The 17,720-nt window shown below is 40.8% G+C and overlaps 2 protein-coding genes across 2 annotated transcripts in view; both read right to left on the reverse strand.

Moving 5' to 3' along the window:
- FAM171B (family with sequence similarity 171 member B) overlaps nt 1-9,841 on the reverse strand; it is a 48,391-nt gene extending 38,550 nt beyond the window's left edge. Inside the window, exon 1 of the mRNA XM_074829656.1 lies at nt 9,611-9,841. Coding sequence (XP_074685757.1) covers nt 9,611-9,779 — 169 coding nt within the window. The 5' untranslated portion in view covers nt 9,780-9,841. The remainder of the gene's footprint in view (nt 1-9,610) is intronic.
- Nucleotides 9,842-12,030: 2,189 nt separating this feature from the next.
- The window catches only part of ITGAV (integrin subunit alpha V), a 51,590-nt gene continuing 45,900 nt past the window's right edge, over nt 12,031-17,720 (reverse strand). The window contains exon 30 of the mRNA XM_074829658.1: nt 12,031-17,542. Coding sequence (XP_074685759.1) covers nt 17,447-17,542 — 96 coding nt within the window. The 3' untranslated portion in view covers nt 12,031-17,446. The remainder of the gene's footprint in view (nt 17,543-17,720) is intronic.

The following is a 17,720-nucleotide window of genomic DNA, read 5'->3' on the forward strand; positions in this document are numbered from 1 at the left end:
CAACATGAAACCTGAAAGCTACATGCACACTCCACTGGGAAAGCTCAATCATTGAATACAGGTAAAAGACTGATGAGAAATAAAGAAATAAAAGTATGTTGACTAGAAGAAAACATTTCAGAAGAGGTAGATGGACTATTAATGACCACCTAGAAAGTAAAAATAAAACAAACTGAATTCAACTCTTTCATCTAAAATAAACTGCATGATAACAGGTCAGTGCTCCAATTTATCTGGCTCTACACTACACTCTGTTTAGTAAAAGCGCTCAAGCAAACAGTTGTACAGGCTAAAGCACTCATTAATCGAATGACACTGTACAGACCTTAAGAGTGCTTTTGGGGTGCAGTGGTCATGTCAATAATGCATTTCAACAGGAGTAGGCTGGGGACATGTTGAAGTGGTCCTGAGATTCTTTGTATCTCGCTGCTTCATGACCTCTTAATGCACATGGCTCAATATGTGCCTTGTACTCATACCTTATAACCACTGCACCATATTCAACACAAAAATCACACTCCCCACCACAGCTATTTGGCCACCATTTGCAGGCTAATCTGCTACAGCTGCCAGTAGTTCAAATAAGACCCACACCAAAACCATCAAATTTTTCACAATGGGACAAGGAAAATCGAGACAGTAGAGAGCCAAGAGGTTTTCTACTCTCCAACCCACCAAGAGCCACAATTTATTTCCATGTAATCCCAATGAGAGGCCACCTCTTGCCTCTTCCACCGGTAGGACTGCACTGTCTTCGGTACCTGGCACTATCATCAGTGAATGCAGAATGCTGAAGTGAGAAGAGTCATGTGGAAAGTCCAGCACAAGGATCTGACCCTGTAATGCATTTCCTTCAACTGTCTCATTTCCACATTGTGAAGGGTAACAACTGTGCCCTGATGTCTGACTTAAGTCTTTCATTCAGTGGAGACTCTCTTCAAGCCCACATGATGAAACATAATCACAACCTCAGAGAAGAGAAAGGAGGACAAGAAATTGAGGGGGAAAGAATAAGGATAGCATGGAAACCTGACAGGATTAATGCCTGCACTGGGTGAGCCGCAGGGGGCTTATACATACCCAGACGGGAGAGAACATCCCTCCCTAGCCCTGTCAGTCCCAGCAGGTCACAGAGGATGGCTCCCAGAAGCCACATCAGACAAGAACACACATCACCAGGGTCATGCCATGCATGTACTGTAAACTGCAGACCTGATAGCATTTTGTTTACAAGAATGCATAATATGATTACAGTCAGAGGGCAAGCAGAATCACTTAGAAAGTTACAGCAGCTGGTCCAACTGAGATGGGAAAAGGAGATTTTCTTCACATCGTCTACAGACAGCTGACAACTGCTCATGCAATTCATAGCATATGATACATTTTTTACTGGACAGAACTGCTGGTGCCACACGTTAGTCCTGTGTTCTGCCTGAGAAGCTGCGTTTGAGGTAACAGGTGCTTTGGAGTGTCCTCCACACACACTGGACTACACCTGTTGATATTTATCTCCTAGTCACAAGAACCTGCTCACGCTATAGTATATGTGTGCATTCTCATATGGAAGGTCTAAGCATCATCCCTTCCTGATCTACATCCCTCCCAAAATGACAGAGCAATACTTTCACCACAGGTGACCTTCTGTACAGACTGCCTCTTCTGTACATGTGAAAGGGAGATGTGGTACAGCTCTACCAGCACATGCTATATCTGTGCTGCACCTCAGACGTGGTTCGGAAGGACTGCCCTTTCCCAGGGAGCCAGATCTTCCGCTAGATGGATCTGGAGTGTCTATTCCAACAGAAAAGATGAGTTACAGCTCAAATGAAATCTCCCCTACTAAACACCTGGTTTAGGGACAGAGGGCACTCCTAAAGATTAATTCTTTTATGCTTTTTGTCCTGGTTTTGGCTGGCATAGTTAATTTTTCTTAGTAGCTAGAATAGTGCTGTGCTTTGGATTCAGTAGGGGATTTGGTATGAGAAGAATGCTGGTAATACACTGATGATTTCAGTCGTTGCTAAGAGATCAAGGACTCTCCAACTCCCTGTGTCCTGCCCCTGCACAGGTGTACGAAAAGCTGGGAGGGAGCAGAGCCAGAGCACAATACCCGAAGTGGACAATGAAATACGCCATATCATGTAACGTCATGCTGAGTGTATAGAGGAGAGTCGGCCAGGAAGGAGGGGGTTCTCTCACCCTTCTGGCATTGCAGTTTCAGGATCGCTAGTCGGGAATGGGCTGGGTACCAGTCGGTGGGTGGTGAGCAATCGCGTTGTGTGTTACCCGTCTGTACTTTCTGTTATTTCAATTGCTAAACTGTTTTTATCTCAATCGATGAGTCTCCCTTTACCGCTCCAATTCTTTACCCCATCCCCTGGGCTGGGGAGGGTGAGCGAGCAGCTGCGTGGCGTTTGTCTGCTGGCCGGGTTTAAATCACAACACAGGTTTAAACCTTAAGTTCCCTAGCACAGGCTGTTACAGCAAATACACTTTCATACTGCTCATTGTAAAGCTGTGCACACTCACATCTTCCCCTCCAGCATGTGCTAGCATGAAAATCACTTTCAAACCTCGTCTTCTCTACAGCTAGTGCCAGAAAAGCAAAGCAAGAAATGCAATAGTTGCTTTGCAGCCTGCTGAATACAGCTTCCACATGTGTGGAAGATGGCAGTTTAGGAGCACACATGAAGTGTGCTGGAACACCTCTGGCATGCTAGGACTAGGTAGGAGGATCTATATCTGGTAGTTTCAAGCTACTGAACACAGAAGCATTATTCCAGAGTACACTAACCCCTATGGTGCAATGGAAATTCTTGATCACGGGATCTGGGTGCTCCTACAGCACAGCAGATTGCTACATCTATGAATCAGGAATTAAAAGCAGTATATGAAGAGTAATACAGAGGACTGACTTACTCTGTCACATTGTGCCTCAAATCCCCATCCATTACAGAAGGATATAGAGAATATAAAAATATGCAACTTTCAAGACCACAAAATAACCTGCGCTATTTTTCTAAGTTGGACATACCAAAAATTAAGTTTACTTTGCATAAGCTTTCCTCTCAGATCTTTGCCTCTGTCTTCAAAGACTTTGTCTACTAAGCTAGTTCACAGAGAAAGCATGCTATAGATCCCCAGTGACCCAGATAGCAGTTGCATTCCAAATCCTGAAACTGTCTTTTTCTTAGCCTGACAGCAATTCTGTGAATGTTTTTACATATCAATTGGCCTTTGATGATGTACCGTCTGTCAACAGACTGACAATGTAATGAAACTTTAACAAAACTAATAAGAACTGCAAAAATTGCCACCTTGCAATAGGTAGCTTCCTGCCGTCACTGATTATTCTTGCTTCCTGCCACTTCTCGCTGTGTAACTGGGTCTCGTTTCTGTGAATGCTAAAACACATTTCTACCCTTCTCTCTCAGTTCTTTATAATGAAAGCTAATATTAAGCTTCTTGAAATCAGGTTTTCTGAAGTATAGAGCATGATGTTGTATAGTATTATTACAGACTTCAATAAAAGTGTCATGGTTTAAACCCAGCCAGCAGACAAACACCACGCAGCTGCTCGCTCACCCTCCCCAGCCCAGGGAATGGGGTAAAGAATTGGAGCGGTAAAGGGAGACTCATCGATTGAGATAAAAACAGTTTAGCAATTGAAATAAAACAATAACAGAAAGTACAAACGGGTAACACACAACGCGATTGCTCACCACCCACCGACTGGTACCCAGCCCATTCCCGACTAGCGATCCCGAAACTGCAATGCCAGAAGGGTGAGAGAACCCCCTCCTTCCTGGCCGACTCTCCTCTATACACTCAGCATGACGTTACATGATATGGCGTATTTCATTGTCCACTTCGGGTACTGTGCTCTGGCTCTGCTCCCTCCCAGCTTTTCGTACACCTGTGCAGGGACAGGACACAGGGAGTTGGAGAGTCCTTGATCTCTTAGCAATGACTGAAATCATCAGTGTATTACCAGCATTCTTCTCATACCAAATCCCCTACTGAATCCAAAGCACAGCACTATTCTAGCTACTAAGAAGAAAAATTAACTATGCCAGCCAAAACCAGGACAAAAAGCAAGCTTTCAGGCTTTCTGGAGAGCTACCCATCTCTTCAGAACTCCTCAGTACCTTTTTGTTTATATCAATTCTTTTCCCGAAAAATAAAAAAGTACCTATTTTCTAATTTGTGCAGTCCCATGAAAACCCCCAAACTCCTCTTTTTCTTGTATTAGCAACTGAGTGACCTAAATCATGTATCACATGGACACATAAATTATCTGTGAATATTTCTTTTTCATTATTCATTTCTCTCTCAAACTGCAGATGCTTTATCACCTCTCAGTGTCCCAATGCCCTTCCTGATATTTTGCTGCACTATTAAGCCTTAGGTCAGTGCAGAAAGCTAAGTCACTTAAGAACATCAGCTCCAATAAATCAGGACAAGTCTAAGTCTTACATTCTCTCTCTACTTTCCCACCTAGTTGAGAAACCATTACTGTAAATCCCAGAGGTTGAGAATGCTGAGAAACCAAACAGCAAATCAAGGGACGTTTTCTGAGCTTATTTCCATAGGTGGAGTTAGCTGCTTGCATTATACCATTTTGCTGGGGTGCGCATGTAATACTTTTGGAGTTCTATTTCATAATGAAAGAATTCTTTTTCACCAGATCGAAAGTCAGCTTTCCAAAGTTTCATTAAGATTCTTCATATAAGAAACACATAGATTCCTAACAAATGTTTACATTGGATATATCTAAACCAAATCAAAAGTCTTATTTTGAAGACTGCAAACCACCTTCTCCCTGTCCAAATATAAAACTACCTTAATTTAATCCATAAGCTTTGACAATTTAAAAATAAACCTTTTCCCTGACACCGATTATATTCCAATGCCTACTAGATAAGAAGGTTGTGTTGCTGGTTACATAAATTAATTAACCCCAGAGCTGATCAGGAGTCCTTAGACAGCCCTGATTTCTTGAGCAGGAACTGTATCCTACATAATCACCCAGTGATGAAAATTACTGAATTTCCTTCTTTATAGGAATGCTACAGCATCTCCTATACAGCTTTTAATTCCCCACTCATTTTCTCAGGGTCTGTATCTGATTGTGACAGAAGCTCCAAAACAGAACTGAATTTACTGCTGCTGTGCTAATCCCCTATCCAGACACTACAGAGAAAGTAAACCACAAACTTTGTTCCATCAAACAACAAACAAAACAGTCACACAGCACTACATTTCTTTTTTAAAGTTCATCATTATGTGTTATCACTCAAATTCAAACCCAAATTAACAAAACAAGCTATCAAAACCAAATGCTCCTCTAAATACCACCTACACACCAATATACAAGTCATTAGGAAAAATATTTCACAACTAGAAACACTGAAAACAAGTTTAGAAAAGCAGTAAGTCACACAAGGGTGTGTCAGAGAGATATTTCTATTCAAGTATCTCAAAAACAAAGCACAAGAAAGTTGTTTCCTCCTTGAATGATCAGAAAGAATAAGACAACATACAAAAGTTTAGAAAATTCTTAAACAGAAATCCCTTGTCTAGAGCACTGCTTTGCATTAGATAGCAACTCATCATCACATGCAAACAGATGACATTGAGAAACGGGCACAGAATCAAATACCAGCATCCAGACAGCGTATTTATCTCCAACAGGTACAAAAGTAATCTCTTATTTTCTTCTGGGTTTGCCAACAATCACACGTTCATCTCATCAGCCTCAACAAACAGAACTAAGTGCATAAATATACACAGCATTTCTAATTCTCTCCTTTCCTTTGTTCAGAACCACTGTTAGTTGCTACTGCTTTTTAATTTCACCCTACAAAAATCAAGCTAATCTTCCCATCGTATGCAAAGCTACCTGCCTAAAAAGCAATATAAATTTCTTTTTCCCTGAATTCTAGAATGCGAGGCAGATGGAGAATGGTCTATAACAAATACGATGGCAAGTCTTTTCTTGTTCATGCTGGGATTACAAAAGGTATGGAGAGTATCCACAGCATAGAACATACAGTTATATGACAGAAACTTGAAGAAATAACACCAATTTTAAAACATACTTCAAGTCTAATTTAAGGTCTCAACGTGGAAAAAAATTTCCAACATTAAGATGGTGTATGTCATCCTATGTGCTGTCTATACATAATGTGACAGCTTCTATTTACACAACTGCTGTTTTTTCCAAAAGAATCTTGTTCATTCAGTACACATCAGATCTGCCATGGAACTGATGCAGTTAAGTATCACTCATTGAATTAGTGGTCTCTGCTGTGTTTATTGCACAATATCTGCATTATAAAGAGAATAACACTGCACCACATCCAGAATATTCCAAGCACCATGAATGTTAAAGAACACAACTCCTATCTCCTGTAAAGGATGCATGTCAATAAAAATAAACAAAAGGGAACAAGGAAAACAGAAACAGATTTGCTGGATCAAAGCCAGGACTATAATTTACTGAATTCTGTGCTCAAGCCTGCTGACCTCAATGCTGAGTATTCAAAGCTCCCAGAAACCTCTCTTCAATTGCTTCTGCACACCAGAGTCCAGATTTCTAAACTGCCACAAAAATGGAAAAACTCACTATGAATAACAAGGAATCAAGACAGGTTCTCCACTTCAGCAATCACCACCCTGACCAGAGAGGCCCGGCCCTCTCTTCCCAAATATTTTTTTAATAAAATTTGAAAGAATAGCTACCCATTGGGTACCACAAGTCAGAGTAACTGTATGAGCCGAGCCCCTCTTGTGCATGTCTTCTGTGCCTCGTCTTTAGAATTTACTTATTTCTTTTGGCAGTGGTAAGTTTATTGTTGTTATTAAGGAAGAAAGAAGAGATGAACAAAAAAACCCTCCTATTCAGCCATGATGTGCAACTACCTTCTCTCTGTTGCATTTCAGCATGTCAGCAGTAGAGTCTGCACCCCAAGCCTTCGCACACAGCTGTGCTGACTTTAGCATCTCTTCTCAGACAGCAGAATAATTACACTGGCAGAAGTCTGTTAATCCAGAGGGGAATTGATCTGTAGAACTGGATAATTAGCTTAGAGAGAACGGGGACGTTGATACAGGAACGTCAAAAGAGAAAAGGTTGCAAACTCCAACCTTAGCTCTGCACCTTCCCTATGTTACAAGATAAGGCTCCTTTGCTCTAGCAACACTGGGGTCACAAACACAGAGCATAAATCCAAATTCAGCCAGACTCCTCCTCACTTCCAGAAACCACTGCCTGCCTGGCAGTTCCCAGCACAGGACCCGCAGCTGCGGCAGGAGTGGCCTCTTCAGAGCATGCCCCTTAGGGATTACTCTGCTGCCAGTCTTCTGCTGGGAAGGCAAGAGCCATTTATCCTGCCTACCTTTCAGCTGTAAACCATCAAAAGATAATTTCATGAAAAAGACATTAGTATCTGATAAAAATAAATCTGGAATCAGGCTCTTCTTTTTTAAAATTTCAAAGATGTTGATATAGCAAAAATTACTTACACGCTTTACTGAAAGGAAATACCTCACAAAAACCAAAGGTGCTTAGCAGCTTCTTCAGAATAATGAAAGTTTCTTAGCAGTGATTAGCTTGTCTTCTTAAAAGGGTAATCAGCATTGGCTTTCTTCATTTTTTGATGAAAGAAAAAATTAATCAAGATCAATTAGAAAGCTAGCCAACAAGTAAAATAAAGCTTTAACTGTATTTAAACATAACATAAACAAATGCTGAGGATCAGTTCAAATGATAATGTTTAATATTCATAAACTGGGATTAATCATGAAAGCTGCGTAATATAAAACTTCGAGGACTCTCATACCTCAAAATCTAATAATAAGCATAATAAAAACCATAATAAGCAAATAAAAGAAAGCAACAGCAACTAGGCTCGTGGGTCTGCCACAGCAACGATAGCAAACCGGTAGCATGTGGATCAAATTGTTTGGTACCAACAAAGATTCTTGCCAGTGCTGAAGGCGATAAGCTTCTTGGAAAGAAATCAATACCTGAAACCAAAGAGGATCATTGCATTACAAAAAGTGTCCCCCCCCCTTTTTTTTTTTTGCACTCAATTTTTAATGAGCAAAATGTTCACTGCACAAGTTAGAAATGCTGCCAATATCTTTTAAGTGGGGTTTGCTGGTGATTAATGGTATATTCCTCTAAAAGCCTGGTAAGAAACAAAATAATGAAAAATCACCAGTTCAAAAGAAAAAAACCAGAACCAAGCTGTTCATCAAATACCCTTCTTTAAAGTCCTACAGTTTAAACATTTGGAAAAAACAAAACAAAAAAACAACCAAGCAAACAAAACCCAGTAAAAACCAAACCCACACAAGAAAGAAACCAAAAAAGTAAATCAAAGCATTTTAGGAGTGCATCAGGAGAATTTAAGAGTGTATACATACTCTACAAAATCTAGTTTCTTGCTTTACATCTTTAAGAAGTTACAAGTAAAGACCCTAATTCAAGATCTTTGCTTATATTTCCTAATTAACACACATACTTTGGCAGCTTTATAAATTGGCTTCACTTCAGCAAAATATTAACCATATGCCTGAAACGAGGAACATTTTATAGCTTCTTGAAGTCAATTGGAAATAGAAACATGCATATATGTTAAAAATGAAACATATGCTCTAGTGATATGTCCAAACAGAGCCTTAGTGCTAAAAGGTCTTAAATAATTCATGTTTGAAACCATTTTGAAATTCTTTGGTGAAAGGCAATATATCAAGAAAAATGCTGGCTTTATCCTAATTTAAGTCACTAAGACTTCAGAATATACACTTATTTTTTAAACTAGACAATAGAACCAAGACCTTATCACTTGCCCCAGTTCCGCAAAGGGCTAACCTCACACCTTTGACCTAAATACCAAGGCCTAGTACTGAAATAAGCACATTATTTTCATACTCTCAGCTGCTGGATAAACTACGTATTTCCTCATTCTGCAGAGATGCAAAAACTAACGAGCTCACCAGCCCCATCACTCACTTGACAGGCTAACGCACTGCACATCTATCAGCTGGTTTTAATTTATTTTTATACTGATACAAGTAGATACAGAAATAAGTATAGGCATATTTTAAATATGGGGTTTTTATATAGGTACACGTATCTTGCTCTGGTGACTCCTGCCAGCAAATCGCAATTCATGGAGCCAGGCATCCCCCCGGGACCAGTTGCCTGGCACCTGAGGGAGCATCCCCCGCTCGGTCAGGAACAGGCTACCCGGTTACCGGGCTGTATTTCCCAGCCCGCCGGTGACGCGCTGCCGCCGCTGCCTACAGATATCTGGGCATATAAAAGATGGATCCCGCTCGCCCCGGAGCAGCCGCCTCGGCCCCACTACCTGCTTCCTTAAAAACGTCGCGGCTCGGATTTTTGTCCGCTCCGGGGATGCCGCCCGCCCGCCCCTCGCAGGGCACCACGGCCCCCCCCACGGTTTCACCGATCGGCACCGACGCGTCCCGCTGCAGCCCGGGCGGGGAGGGACGCGGCGGGGGCCCCGACTGCGCGGCCCCGGGGAGGAGAGAGAAGAGATCGCCACAGGGAAGGCGGGAACGCGGGGGGAATCGGTACCTGAGGCCGCGGCGGCGGCGGGGGCGACCCCCGGCAGCGCCGCCCGCTGCTGCTGCGGGCGAGCGGCAGCGGCGGCGTCGACGGGAGGCGGCCGCCCCGTTATCAGCAGCAGCAGCGCGGCCGCCAGCCCCAGGAGCAGGGAAGAAAGGCGCCCGCAGGTCCCCGGCATGGCGGGCAGCCCGAGGGCAGCGGAGGCATATTGCGGGCGAGGACGCGGGCGGGAGGCCGGGACCGGCGGCTCCGGCGGCAGCGGCGGGACTGCGGCGGCGAGGGGCCGCCCCGCCCCCCGCGCGTAACGGGCGGGGCGGGGCGGGGCCGCGATGGCGCGGGCCGGGCCGGGGGCAGCGGGCGGCGAAGCGAGGCGAGGGGGCCCGGCCCCCTCGCCTCGCCTCGCCGCCCGCTGCCCCCGGCCCGGCCCGCCGTGAGCGGACGCCGCGGCCCCGGGCCGGCCCGAGGCCCTCTGGGGAGGTGCGGGCCGGCGGCTCTGCCGAGGAGCCTCGCCGGTAGCGGCGGAGGTGTGCCGCGCTCCGCCGGCCGCCTGGCTGAGGGGAGAGCCGGGCCGCTGAGGGGAGACAAGGAGAACGCGGGGCCTGCCGGTGCTGCGGCCTTCAACCGAGTTACCGAGGAAATGAAACCGCGCCGTGCTCGCTTTCTTTGGGCCCTCCGAACTGGCAGCGTTCGAAGACTTGTTGGGGAGGGTGTTCAGGTGCATTTGGCAGCGGGGCAGGCCCTTAGCAGTGCCTTGTGTCAACTCGAAAAGCGCTGGTAAGCAGCGGTCCTTGGGGCAGTCATCCTAACTCTTAGTAGTATCTCCTAAAGCTTTGATTCTACACACAGGCATGTCTTTACCTTATTTACACATTTATTCACATTAACAGTCCCGATAGCAAACATCACACATCCTTTAGAATGAACGATACACATTAACATAGGTAAAATAGGAAGGCATGTATAGACACAACCTAGGGTGGCATCGTGGAAAACTTACTTAAATTGTTCAATAACAAACCAAACTCACCCACAGCATATACAGCCATCTCCGTGGTTGGGAGCTAAACACATACTGGGACCACTTCATAATGAATTTCACAGTGTGCCTGTGCCATGATTTCGGTGAGGCAAACATTTACAATAAGGACTTCGAGAACTGGATGATACTACATTTTCAATGTATGCTTGAGCAGTGAATATAAATTTACTTGAAAAGGATAAAATCCCTTTATTTGCCTTTTAATAAAGATGAGCCAAGGAAAAGTCTTTGTTTGTGACATAATATTAGGTCAAATTCTATAGTTTCCAGATCTCAGAAAATTTCTTCAATGCAGGGGAAAAAGGGGAGCAGTTACAAAGGAGTAGAAATTTTGCTATACTGAAAGGAGGAACTCCCAGGTTACAGTATATATTTTCAACAGATCTCTTATAAAAATCTAAAGAAAATAAAAAAATATTTTTCCTTCCGAGTTAATCTCATTCTATACAGTACACTGTAATAAAGTCCTTGCCATTAACAATGACTTCAGGGAGAGTTGGGATTGGCATAGAAAGTACACTTTACTTTTATCGCAGTTGCTGAGGTTGTTGCCCCTTTTGGGACTGCAGAAGAACGGACTGACTTCACCCACTAGTGCATTATGAACAATCGCTGCCAGCAGAGTAATGCTGCATTAGGGAACGTACACCCTCCTCAGCAGGTGTTCTTCAATGCTTTTCTTTAGAATAGTTTCTCTTTTCTTCATCAGCACCAAAAAACCTGTGCCCTGAAAACATTATTTCATTTGACAGGACCTTTAAGTAAGCAAAAGCGCACAAAGCCCAGACAAATCAAACAATCATTTACTTGATGTGGAACTCTCCTCCAGCAGCTCACAAGGAGGAGAGATTCTCCCTTTTGTTTAGAAAAACCTTTGCTCAGTGCCTACTTGCCTAGTTAACATCCTCTCTCACTCAGCTTCCTATTTCAACCTCTTATCTGAGCACTGCAAAGAAAAAGAGGCTGCTGCGGCACAGCCTCTGTTAGAGTTGAATTCATTTTGGAATCCCTGCAAGGTCGTGTGTTCTCACGGTGGAAGAAAGGCATCTACAGAAAGCCAGCCAATGCTTTGAGCAGTTTGCTTCCTTTGGTAATGAATTTGTATGTGGTATTGGCAAAGCGTGGATCACATGTTCATTTCCAAATGTTTGTACTCTTGGGCTTTTAGAAAGATATAAAGTTTATTTGGGGAGGAGTAGTTGAACAAACGTGGCAGCTGCAGTGTTTTAACGAGATGTTTTAGATGAGAATGTAAAAGTTCTGTAAATGTCGCCTTTTCATATTTAGTACGTAACTGTGGTTTACAAACATATACTATGAAATACTTTCAGGTGAATTAAATGCATTTTAAAAAAATACATCTAGGATAAAAAGAAAACCAGAATTCCTGTTAATTAAGAGGTATTTTATTCCAAAATTCTAAATATCAGAATGAACTCAATACTTACATTTTTCAGTTTATCCAATCATAACACTTTGAAATTGTATACATAGATATAAAAATACAACCTAACAAAATCAATCAAATTTGAATTAGGTTGAAAAGAACGAGTTGAAAGAAAACCATAGCTTAATAGCTATTTGATACCAGTACAAAATTACTGTGCCACAATATGCACTTTTTTTGCAAGTTTTATAATTTAATAAAAATAAGGTGACTTCAAATATGTATTGCTCTCCTTAAATGTACCGAAGACCTTTGAAACAAGTTCGTAGCTACTGAAACTATTCCCATTTATATTACAAGTATTTATTACATGACTAAGAAACTCAAAATGCAGCGCACTCATTAGTATGTTAATTTTCTGCTTGTGCAAACAATGCTCTACTGATTTAATGCACGAGCAAAACCAAAAAAAGGTGAAAAAAGTTCTATGACAAAGAAATAAAATGTTACATTTTCAACATATTTGTATCATAGCAAATACAGGTTTCCTTCATGGACTAGAAAGGGCCACCTAAACCTGTAAAAGTTTTTTGAAGATTCAGACGCTACATTAAATCTTCAGTTACTTTGCAAAAGCCAAGGGTCAAGTTTTTCAACCTTAATGCAGCATATTTGGAGAAGGTCATTACATAAAAGGTTAGATTTCCTGTGTTAATATAAAAATTCTACACACTGGAAAAAAATAGACCGAAATACTAAATACCATAATCACATGAAACAGTAGTAGCACTACAGACTCAAACCCATTATTGTATAGTCTCTAGTCAAATTTTCCACACTGGACTTAAAGAATATTGTACCAGTTCTCTGTAACTCAAGAGTTAGTAATGGATACACTTTAGAATATACATCACGTTTCACCCAATGTGGGTGATCAAAAAACCTTCAATACCATTCATTTATGACCTCAATTTAACACACTGGTGTTGTTAATATCCTTAAAAATATTGACCACTGCAAGTCAACAAATGCTACATCACTTCTTAGGTGAACAGATGACTTGGCAGTGAACTAGATCAGATCATGTTATATTGCACTTGGGAATTAAAAGCTCAAGATTCAGTACCAAGGAGTTCAGATCCCACTAAAGTCAATGAGAGTGATTAGAGCTCAGCATATAAACATGATCCAAACTGTGGGATTTGTTTGTGATAGGAGACCACTGCCAACAGACAACTAATGGGTTCTTCCCATCTCAGAAAGAGACAAAACAAACAAAATCATCTCTTTGCTGCAAGCCTCATCTGTGGTCTGCCACCACGTTTTTACTTTTTGGATTTCCATTTTCCTTTCATAAAATGCTTTTTTTCTTCCCCCCTCATTAACAGCCAACAGCATTGAACACAAAGGGTCACATTCAAAGCCAGCTGTAATGAATGTAAGGTTTTCTGTGACTTCATGAGACTGTGGAACAGGTCTTAGTCTGGACCGAAGACAAAAACTGACTAGATTTTCACCAGGGTAATTGCTGCCTTGGGACTATTTGTCAGGGTGTGGGAAAAAATACTGCAGGGCCTATGCCAGGGCAAACACAAATGTTGTAAAAATCCAGGTGCAACGTGAATCCTTCAAATCACAAGAACATGCTGATTATAGATGAAGTATTTTCAAAATACCCGTGCGAGTTTACCTTAAAGACTATTTAAGCATGGACACAAGTTTAGAAACAACTAAATATTAAAAATCTTCGCTTGGAATAAATGTGTTATAAAGGAAGAGTATATATAATAAACTTTCTTAAAGTTTCCACATGCGTTATACGAATCAAAGATCAATGTGTAAATCAAAATTTAAAACAGAAGAATGGGACAAATAAAATTATAAACTTGATACTGATATCTGTGAACATTTCCTCTAAGATTCCAACGTACATTGATAAATGTAGCCCATATTTGACTTTGCAGTCAAACAAAAGCTATCTCCGCAATTTGGTAGTTTCTTGAAAGAAATGTAAGCCTATAAAAAATTAGGTTCCTGGCTTCACGTTTTCTGAATATTCTCAATAGATAGTATGCATTTTGTAATATAAATCACTTTTTAATATTGATGATGAGATGCTGCAATAACTGCAAACTGGAGTACATACAGAATTTCTTATTTCATTATAAAAGATGTAGCTCTTAAAATAATTTGTCTAAATATTTACATAGCTGTTCATTTTATATTCATAAAAATTATATTTCTGAAACATAACTCAAAAGAGTACTAATTCTCTGTTACTGTACTTGTATTTTTTTAATGCTTGCAGTATGCAACTTATGCACATCAACTTTGACTCAAGGGCATTAATTTCATTCAAAAATACATTTTTTAAGTTTCTTTAAAGCTTTTAACATCATTCTACAATAATACATCAATGCCTGTAAGTCAGTAGGAAATTTATTCTGACGCAAGTACATAGATAGTCTGTAATCTTACTGCTGCATCTAGAATGTGATATCAAATGTTTCCTACACCCCCATTCAGGAAAACATCCTGCTCAGAATCTTCCTGAAACACAAATGTTACTTTAAACTGAATTTGGGGTGGTATATCTATGCTAAGTCAGCTGTATACTCCATTTACATATGCTACTGGGGGTTTTTTATAACCAAACTGGAAATTAATGGACATGGGAGAAACAACTGTTTGCTTTTATTCTCCAGTAGCATGCAAGAAAACAGAAATCACTTAAATAATCTTGGCTTTATGTAACTTCAATAAATGGAAGAAACTTTCCATAGCTACTGTAGTTGTACCAAAAAAATGTACCTTTCTATCCTGCAGATCAGCAAAATTAGAGTTTCCAGTTGCCACAGTAAATTTAAGATGCAGTTACTACTGACACTAACAATGCTACGGTACCCCTTCCATGTGAGCTGAAGAGATCTTGATCGTGCTTTTTTTTTTTTTTTTAAATTTTCATCTCCTTATAACGTCTAGACATGCAAGTAGCCTAATAAATTTCAAGTCAACATGGTGTGCACATGTAATGAAAGCACACGTGTTAAGAATCAGAGCTAGAATCTGTCTGATGGACTCTTAAACCTCTTAACCTACTAAGATTAAGACTGGGTAAAAACAATCTGTGTGCATATCAATAATCAGCTGACAAAATGTGTGAACTAGAAGCCCATGTAAGTAACTGAAATTGCGTTTTATAAAAGTCACAGTTTGAGGCCAGGATCAAAGCCTGACTCCTGATTCTTTACTATATTACTAGTAACAATACTAGAAGTAAAGACAAAAAACATTGGCCACACTGAAGACCTTGAAAGTCCAGTGAAAGCGGAATTATGCCCTATACCCTCTCATATAAACTAATTACATCTAAACAAATTGTCTAAAACAAGAACATGTAAATGGATAAATATGCAAACGTGTGTATGATACACGTACTGGCCCCCGCAGACTTTGTGCTGTCTCTCTTAATGACTCAAATGCCATCATAGTTCTATGAATAAGAATGGACTTAACGAAAGCCATTTTAAATTTTAAAACTTCTTAAATTTTAAAATTTTTTAAAATCTGAGATTTTAAATCTCAGAAAGGATGCAGAAATGAGAGTTGAATCAAACCGTTCATTTCAGGTAATTCTGGGTTTACTGGGCATTGCAGTATTTACGGGGGAGATGCAGCTTTGAACAGGACCCCCAAGGTACAAAACCAAACCAAACCAGAGTTTCTGTCCTTTTAAGATCTTGTCTACATAGAAATGTTACTGGTATAATTATAGTAGGAGTTGTCCTTTCTGTATGTGGCTGCATACAGGGAGTTTATAATGTAATTTATTCCCTTTTTGGAATAGGGAATAAACAAATCTCATAAGGCACCTTTGTAATAGTTTAAGTATGTCCACTCTTAAGATTTGTGCAACACAGCTACACGTGGTTGCAAGCCAACCAACCTCCTAATTTGCAATTACATGTCTACTGAAATGCATATAGACAATGTACTGAACTTTTGGTATGTTTAAAAAACAACAATGAAACAAAAAATTTAGTGTCTTTTCCGGTAATGAAATGTATTGAACATAATGAAATGTCTTGTGCAATGAAATGTCTTTTGTGCAATGAAATGTACAATGAATGAAACAATGACCGACTGAAATGGAACAAGCCAAACCAACCTTCTCTTTTCAAACCCTTTTGCATTGCCACCTATACTCTGCTTCATTCGGCAAGCTCGCTGTTCTCTTGGGGCCGGTGGCAAGGCAGGCATGAGTGTGGCTTAAAGTACTGATGTAATCTAGATACATTTGGCTGGCAGATAGTCTAGTATAAACAGTCTCTATATTACTGCATCCTGCACTTGGACACGGTCAACCACAGAATGTGAGAATTAACAACAGCTTCCTTGCAGTGCATCAGGTAACTTGTCACAAAGTATTCCCTCCATTGTTTTATCAGAAACTGAAATTCAGCCCACATAATATACAGACTTAGGCTCAAACCCTGTGGAGGTTTGACCTGGGAACACATAGGCTATGGGTTTTCTCATCAGACACGTCTTTTGGCAGCGACAGTCCAACATCTTGTCCCTGGCAGTACCTGAATGGATCCATGCTGCCAAGACTTCCGTGGAACACCTGGACCCTGCTCCATGGAAATACACAGCAGTCTTTGAATCTCACCCTGAATCTTTTTACTAGGTCCCATAGAAAGTACATCATCCCCAGCTTTCTACCGCTCACTTCTGTTTCTGTAGGCTCAATCCCTACAGTAAGAGACCCAGGACCTGGAGAACAATATTTATAAAGTCTAGAGGGAAACCACAAGACAGATGACTCAACAGGAAGAGGAACAGGCATGTAGAGTAAGTATCAGCTGTGAATGATTCCACTGAAAAATCTCTTTCATATTTTTTGAGCAGGAGGAAAATCATCAGCAGAGTTAATGAGTCAAAGAATATTCTTCAGTTTTGTCAAACAAGCTATGTTCATTTTTTTTGTGCAACTAGCTTTCAAGAGCTAGGAAATGAAATGTAGCGTACTCCAACAAAAATTAATCAAAACTAAACGTGTAATCCAGCAAGTATCTATGGAAGCTGTTGGCTTCAAGAGCAAATGCAGAATCTGCGTAGCAATTCATGTAAAGTTGGTCCGTGAAGCAAAGAAGATGAGTCTCCTACATCCCAATAAGCAAAATCAAAGCACTACATATTACTTGATTTTTTCACACACAGATCAGTGCAGATGCATTAGTCACAAGTATGAACATAATTAATACAAAAAGGGGAATTTATTTTTTATGTGCTGATCCCTTCTGAGACCAGCAGCTTTGCAGTCATGAGTGTTTCTTTCCTTAAGGAGGAAAGCAATATTTGTAACCAAGATGTCGGCATTTTAAGATTTCAGAACGTCTCACAGATAAAACTCTGCTTAAGCTTCTGATGTGCCTTCCCCATTCTCATGCGGTTGCAGCTGTTCTCTTTCTTGTTCTTCCTGAGGTGGTCTTACACGTTTGAAAAAGCCCATCTGTGATTCAGAGAAGAATAAAGAAATTGCAGTGTGATTTTCAAAACGTACACGCATACTTTCTCTTTCCTTCTTGATCAGATCTTAACTGATTAATTGATTTTTTTCCCTCCTACTCTTTTTTCTTATTTTGGACCTCCAAAGCCAATAAATACCATCTGAAAAATTAAACTAATTT

Source organism: Strix aluco, chromosome 6, assembly GCF_031877795.1.
Source record: "Strix aluco isolate bStrAlu1 chromosome 6, bStrAlu1.hap1, whole genome shotgun sequence".
NCBI classification, from domain to species: Eukaryota; Metazoa; Chordata; class Aves; order Strigiformes; family Strigidae; genus Strix; species Strix aluco.